This window comes from Pseudoliparis swirei, chromosome 6 (genome assembly GCF_029220125.1).
Source record: "Pseudoliparis swirei isolate HS2019 ecotype Mariana Trench chromosome 6, NWPU_hadal_v1, whole genome shotgun sequence".
In the NCBI taxonomy this organism is placed as follows: domain Eukaryota; kingdom Metazoa; phylum Chordata; class Actinopteri; order Perciformes; family Liparidae; genus Pseudoliparis; species Pseudoliparis swirei.
The window spans coordinates 1,983,580-1,990,918 of record NC_079393.1 but is presented as its reverse complement, the minus strand read 5'-3'; the positions used below and the strand labels follow the sequence as shown (position 1 = coordinate 1,990,918).

General features: G+C 47.8%; 1 protein-coding gene across 2 annotated transcripts in view; it reads left to right on the top strand.

Annotated features, from left to right (window-relative positions):
- Positions 1-5,155: 5,155 nt before the first annotated feature.
- Positions 5,156-7,339, top strand: part of ptprz1a (protein tyrosine phosphatase receptor type Z1a) — a 77,052-nt gene continuing 74,868 nt past the window's right edge. For both annotated transcript variants that reach the window (XM_056415713.1, XM_056415712.1), the window contains exon 1: positions 5,156-5,448. In XM_056415713.1, coding sequence (XP_056271688.1) covers positions 5,394-5,448 — 55 coding nt within the window. In that variant the 5' untranslated portion in view covers positions 5,156-5,393. The remainder of the gene's footprint in view (positions 5,449-7,339) is intronic.

Below are 7,339 nucleotides of genomic sequence, written 5' to 3'. Positions count from 1 at the left end.
TCGGCGAAGTCGCTGCCGGCATGAAGTCGCCGTCGATGAAGTCGCCATCCATGAAGTCGCCGTTGATGAAGTCGCCGTCGGCGAAGTCGCCGCCGGCGAAGTCGCTGCGTCGATGAAGTCGCCTGGGTCGCCCATGAAGTCGCCGTCGATGAAGTCGCTGCCGAAGTGAAGTCGCTCGTTAATGAAGTCGCTCGTCGATGAAGTCGCTCGTCGATGAAGTCGCTCGTCGATGAAGTCGCTCGTCGATGAAGTCGCTCCTTAATGAAGTCGCTCGTCGATGAAGTCGCTCGTCGATGAAGTCGCTCGTTAAGCGTTCAGATCCTCAGCTCTTCTTTGTCTCACCTTTTCCTCCAGGTAAACTCTCCGGTAACGGTAAAACGGAGGCTTTGGGAGGGAGCGGGGGGAGAGGGGGGTGGGGGGGGCGGGGTCAGATTGGGGAGCGGGGTCAGAGGTCACGTGCGTTGGCGGCGCGTAGCTCGCCGTGTGTTTTTGAGACGAGTCTGAATGCAAACGCTCGTTAGCGCTGCAGGAGTCTCGACTCGAGTGTCTCAGCACATTCAGCGAGGTGACCTGTGACCTGCCTGTCCCAAAATAGAGCGCGTTCCCATTGTGTGTGTGTGTGTGTGTGCGTGTGTGTGTGCGTGTGTGTGTGTGCGTGCGTGCGTGCGTGCGTGCGTGCGTGCGTGTGTGCGTGTGTGCGTGTGTGTGTGCGTGTGTGTGTGCGTGCGTGTGTGTGTGTGTGGCTCAGCGCATATCGGACCCCTTCTCTCTCAGAAGGACCTCGTTGTCAGTGGAGAGACCACTTAGTGCTCTCGCTCCCGAAGCCTGGGGGGGGGGGGGGGCGGGACGCACAAAAGACGGCGGCCATAACAGTTCCTCTTCTGCGGCGGTTCAGTGGCGACCCGACCTGCCGAGCGGCCGGTTCCCATCACCTAAATCAACAAGCAGAGTCAACACGATGACAGCCTCGCTTGTTTACCTTGTTTGTTTGTTTGTTGGGCCGCAGCCGGTGTTCCACCTCAAGGAAACGATGAGGCCTGCTGCTCAGGGTTCTGCTGCTCAGGGTTCTGCTGCTCAGGGTTCTGCTGCTCAGGGTTCTGCTGCTTTATAGAAATCCCACAAAAAGAGTTAAAAACAACAATGTGTAAACAGTTATGGTAAGTTTCGGGTATTTTTTTATATTTCTTTCTTCTCAAGGTGAAAGTTATTTATTTAATATTTTTTTGTCAAAACAGCTTCAATAACAAAAGGAAAACAAATGTTTATGGAATAAAGCTTTGGTGTGTTTTCATATTCCATCTTTAATCCTCTTTGTTTACCTTTTTCTACTTCTCCATGCTTTCACTGCTTATTAGTGTTATTATTAATAATATAACATCTTATAATAATATACATGAATAATAGTATTAATAATGTTACTAATATTATTATTATTAATAATGTTAATAATATATAATAATAATGTATAATTATAAAAATAATATTCAGAATATATAATACAAATATACCAATAATAATATATAACATGTCACAGTAATATAATATATGAATACTATTATTAATAATGTCATTAGTAATATTATTATTAGTAATAATGCTCTATAATAATAAGCATATATAATTATAATAATAACAATAATGATAATAAGATTAATAATATAAATACTAATAATTGAAGAAATGAATTCCATGTTATGGACATGTGTGATGGATCAGGCTGGCACTGTGTGAACACCGTGAGGGTTCAATGAGGATCCCCAGAGGGCCCTGAACCTGACTGCTACCAGCACCAGAGCTCGACCTCTGACCTCTCTGTCAGCAGGGGGGGGGTCATACAGTGAGTGTGGTAGCAGTGGGGGGGGGGGGGTGCAGAGGGTTTAATGACACCCAGTCTGTTCCCTGTGACATGACCTCATTACCTCAATCCATGTATTGATGGGGGAGAGGAGGGGGGGGTGATTATCTTCTGCATATTTAACTCCTGTTGCTGTTAAAGCGTCAGTTCGAAATCCAACACACAAAGTAATGTGTCCACACACGTCCTCAGTGAAACTGAGAAGCTCCTCCCCCTGAGAAGCTCCTCCCCCAAACTAAATGAGGGCTAAAATAAAACGCTTTAATGCCTCGTGGTACATTTACATTTTACAATCCATTAGTCTACGCTGGTAGTTTCTTCTTATTTTTCTCTCAATTTTCTTTTTCTCTTGTGGTATTTTTTAATTTTTTATTTTTATTTAAAAAAATGTCATGTGATTCTCATTTTTCTTTAACTTTTTCTGTTTTATTTTTCTACTTATTTATTTTTCTTTTGTAATGTTTTTATTTTCTTCATTTTCTTTTTTCATATCGAAGTGTTTTATTGTCTTTTCCTTATATTTTTTACTTTAAATAAAAATATTACTTTAGTTTATTTTACCCCCGTTTTTTTATATATAATAAAATAATATCATAGAATAACAATATATTCGAAATATAATACAACATATACATAATTTTGTTATACATATACTATAGATTAAAAAAAAATGTTTTACATTTGACCGCAAGAAGAAATCAATGACGGTGCATCAACTAAAATCAGGGCGGAGCCAAAGTCTGTGAAAATAAAGCTTAGAAACACTTGAACTGAACTTACCTGAGGTCCTGAACATGGCCGTGGGAACCGTCCCTCGGGGGGGCGGCTTGTTGTCCGCTCAATCAATGGCCGCCGCTTCTTTCCCGCGTAACATCATCCGAGGGTGGAACTCGTCTGAGGATCTGAAAAGGACGGCGACTGTAAAAGGAAACTTATTCTCACCTCGACGGCGTTTCCAGAAGAAAGACACGTTTGTCCTGGAGGTCAAAAGGTCGACGAGTCCAAAGACGTCTAAGCGGGAAAAAATAGGTCGTTTGGAGTTTGCCGAGTAAATTAAATTAAAAGGTATATTCACAAACATCAGCAACTCGATGCACACGTACCGTGTTTGTTACGTAACCCCCCCCCCCCCCTTTCCCCCGTCAAAATAAAATCCCTGAGGGGGGCGCCATGTGGGAGTACAACTCATTTTATTAACACCCCCCCCCCCCCTTTGGAAACATTCAACCTAACAAGTGGAAAGCAGTTTCTGCATAAATTTGAGATAATACAGAATAAGTTATGCAAATATATTCGCTCACATAAAAGAAGGGGGGGGGGAGGGGGGTCGTTTATTGTTAGGTAAAAAAGATCTGATCCGAGCCAGTGGTTGAAACTGAACCGAGAGAGGAAAGTCTGCGAGGGAGAGGAACACTTTGCAGAGAGGACTTTGAACAAGTTGCAGCGCGGGAATACGCTAGCAGTTTCCCCCCGCTTCTAGTCTTTGTGCTAAGCTAGGCTAAACACGCAGAGATGACGCTGATGATAAATAATCTGGTGAAACAAAACAATACACACATTCAAAATGGCCTCCGCAACACCCTCAGACAGCTGCTCCCCCCCCCCCCCCTCCAGCGAGCGGCGGACGGGTCCCTCGGGGGTCGGGGAGGTCGGCCGCCCCGTGAACTCCGCCACACACACTTAAAATACCAACATAAAAGACCCTCCTCTCTCTGCCGCTTCACTCAATTACTCTTTAGGTTGTGTTAATGGCTCCCCGCTGCGCCGCGGCAGCCAGACGACGACCTCCTGACTTTAAAAGACAGACTCCGACGAGGAAGCTGATCTCCCGCGAGGAGGCTCGTTGAAGGCTGACGACGAGCGCTTCGGTTGTTTGTCGTTTCAGATTCAAGTCCAGGTGAGCCAGTAGGTGGCGAACATGTGAACATCGACATGCATCATGGGTCTCTACGGGAAGTCAAGACCAAATCATGTAAAGCACATGTGAATCCAATGTGTTTTAGGCTGATTTGATTTGGCCACTAGGTGGCGCTTTGACTATGTGAACATATTCATGCATCATGTGTCTCTACGTGAAGCGTAGACCACGTCATGTCAAATACATGTAAAAATGTTTTGCCGTGGCTGGGATGTGAACCATTGTCTGCGGGTCTCAGAGCGAATGCTCATCATGACGCGCCACCAATCAGAAGAAAAACTCAATGTGATTACCAATGTAAAAATATTACGGTCTAACTAGAATACATTGTGGTCTGATTTTATTTTTTAGTAGGTGTTCCTTTTACAAATGTGAATGTTTCTTCATGGCGATGTGTTCAGGCCTCTCCTGGCATTGTGCATGATTATTTTTGGAAGGACTGGATGAGTTTTAGCAATTGTCTATAACATTACAAATTACAGAAGTCTGGCGTTTATTAGGGTCCACATGATGTCAAGTAAAGTTTGGTGAAAAGTCTCCATTCATCACTTTTCATCCAGAAGGCCTTGAGATCTTCCTTGAAGAAGATTGAAGTCGATCGGAGTAGTTTTGAGGGAGGGGCTTGTAACTTTATAATGGAGAAATCTGACAAATAGACTAAATACGCCCAAAACGCCCAAAGTTGGCAAATTATTATAGTGCCCCCTACAGTTCAAATCGCACAATATTTGATATGCAGGTTACAACATGCAATGTGCACATATACTGTAAGTTTGGAGTGATTATTAACAATAGTGTTGAAGTTATTATCATTGAAAAACAAGACAGGTTCTTTGGGCCATATCATCTTAATGCCATGAGATATCAGAAAGTTATTGATAGATCCAGGTGACGTAGCTTCAGTCATGATCGACAGGAAGTTTGGTGTGAATCGGAGCCGGCGTGTAGGATAACTCGCCAGTTATGGGTTTTTCACAAAATATAAAATGGCGAAAAATCAAAGGAGGCGGAGCTTAGAGGTCTGAGAGGCTTTTTTGTAGAACAGGTCCAAGTGGACATGTGTGAACCATCTTAAATCAATCCGACATTCTGGGTGAGGGGCGTGGCCGGTCAAACTTTGAGGGGGTGCTAGAGAGACGTTTGTTCTTTTTCTAAACTAAATCTGAGTCTATACTCTAGTTCCACCAAGCCCGACGAGCTTGCCCCATTTGGCGGGTTCTCGAGGTTTCGGACCCTGAACACCTTTCCTGAACTCTCGGGCGCCGCGCCAGTCAGCTGTGTTGATGAGCGGAGGGAGGAGGGAGGAGGCCGGCGCGGCCGCGCGCTGCGGGCGCGCGCAGCTTCAGTCAGTCGGTCGCTGTGGAGGAGCGCGGACGCAGCGGAGCAGCGCACCGGGAACCGGGATCTGTACCACACTTAACGCGGCAGCAAAATAATAATCACAACCGACCAGGAGCGCAGAGGCATGGAGCTGTGAGGGCTGCGGGCGGACCGGGACCGGGACCTGCTCCCCCCCCCCCAAACACCACCGTTTACTTCAGTTTATTTACCGCGTCTGAGAGGTTTCCTCCCTCCTTACCTTCCCTCCTTACCTCCTCCCTCCCTCCCAACACCTTAAACATGGAGCCTACGCGCTGCTGCCTGGCGGCACTTCTCATCCTCCTGTGTCAACAAGGTGAGAGACGCGTTTCCACGTGTTTGTCCTCAAGTGACGCAGAAAGTCTTAAATCTTCTCTGGAGTGGTTTTCAACTCGCTGCGCCAACTTGCAGGTGCGCAGGTGAGCCTGGGGGGCGGGGAGGGGGGGGGGGTGGAGGGGTGGAGTGGAGTCCTGTCCCACAGAAGCCTTCAGTCTGCGTCATGCAGTTGTTTGGTTGTTATGATGATCACGTGAAGCTCTGCTTTGTCCCCGGACTTGAACCTGCCGTGCGTAACGCGCCGTGCGTCTTTGGAGACGTTCATGGGAACGAGTGTAAACAAAACAAACTATTATCCTGGTGAATGTTTTCTTCTTCTCTTCCGTTCACGATGCGCGTGTCTGCTCCTCTCGGGGGGGGGGGAGAAGACGTTTGAGGGGTGCGGGGCGTCTCGGCTCCCAGAACCCGGACCGTGAAGAGCGGGTTTGGACACGGTCCGGCTTATTAAAGGGTGTCGCGTCAGGCTCCATGGCAACGACACAGCAGCAGCTATCCCATAATGCCACAGATACTAGATGTGTCACCTCTCTACCGAGATGTTTCATCTCTCTCGTATAGATGTGTCATCTCACTAGAGATGAAACATCTCACCGTTTTAAGAGTTGAGGTTCAAAGTCTCTTCTTAAAGGGACAGTGTGTCCATTCTCCTAGGGCACGAGACGAGGATGTGCCTGTGTTTACAATGGCAGGTAACTCGATATGAAATTGTGTTTTTCTTCTTCAGCGTATAATCAGATTATATTTGTTTTGTTAGAATGACTGGATTACGTCTCCTTCACGGAGTCCGGCGCTCAGCGTTTCTACGGTGGCTCGTCAGGACAAACCAAACGCTGGCTCTCGGGTCGAGCCCTTCAGCGGCGGTGATTGTCGTGAGAAGTTTCAGTCGGTTGCAATCTGCGACCTCGCCACTAGGAGCCGCCAGATCCTTCATTCTGCACCTTTGTTAAGGCGGTTGAGTAGAACATTTAGTTTCCTCAGGTTTCTGTGACGCTGTTCTGAAGGTCAACAGCCATCAGAACTACAACTAGAACTTCATGTCGGATCCTGAACCATGGAAACGGGCTTCCAGCTCCTCATCCTCCCGTACGGCGCCACGAGATACGGATCTGCTTGGTTGGATCTTTTCGGGGGTGAGAGTTGAAACAAAGATGAAGGGGGAGGCGGCTAAGCTGGTCGCAGCCAGTTTCAGATGAAGAGACGGAAACCCTTTGTGGCCGGGCCAGCGGGCCCCGGATCTGTGCCGGGCGCCTCGGTACCTGCAGAAAGCCTCCGAGCTCCTTTTCATCCGGGCGGGTTTTGAGTTGTTGTTTTTTTGTTTATTTAAATGAAGCTTTGCACAATCGATTCGACGGCGCTGCCAGCTCGGTGTGTCGTCTCACCACCACCTGTCCTCCCCAAAAGATATGCGTGAACGGGCAGCGCCAGCTCCGGCCGGCCTCGGCGGCCTCTGGGAGTCCCCGGGCCTTTTGTGATCCAACAGGGAGACGCAGAGCTTCACCTGCGAGGAAGGATGGGCTGTAGCGTAGACATCAACCTGAACGTCATCCACGGAATCACGACATACGAGGCTACGTGGCTATGAGGCTACATGGCTATGAGGCTACGTGACTATGAGGCTACGAGGCTATGAGGCTATGTGGCTATGAGGCTACGTGGCTATGAGGCTACGTCACTATGAGGCTACGAGGCTATGAGGCTACGAGGCTATGTGGCTATGAGGCTATGTGGCTATGAGGCTATGAGGCTACGTGACTATGAGGCTACGTGGCTATGAGGCTATGTGGCTATGAGGCTACGTGGCTATGAGGCTACGTCACTATGAGGCTACGTGACTATGAGGCTACGAGGCTATGAGGCTACGTGGCTACGTG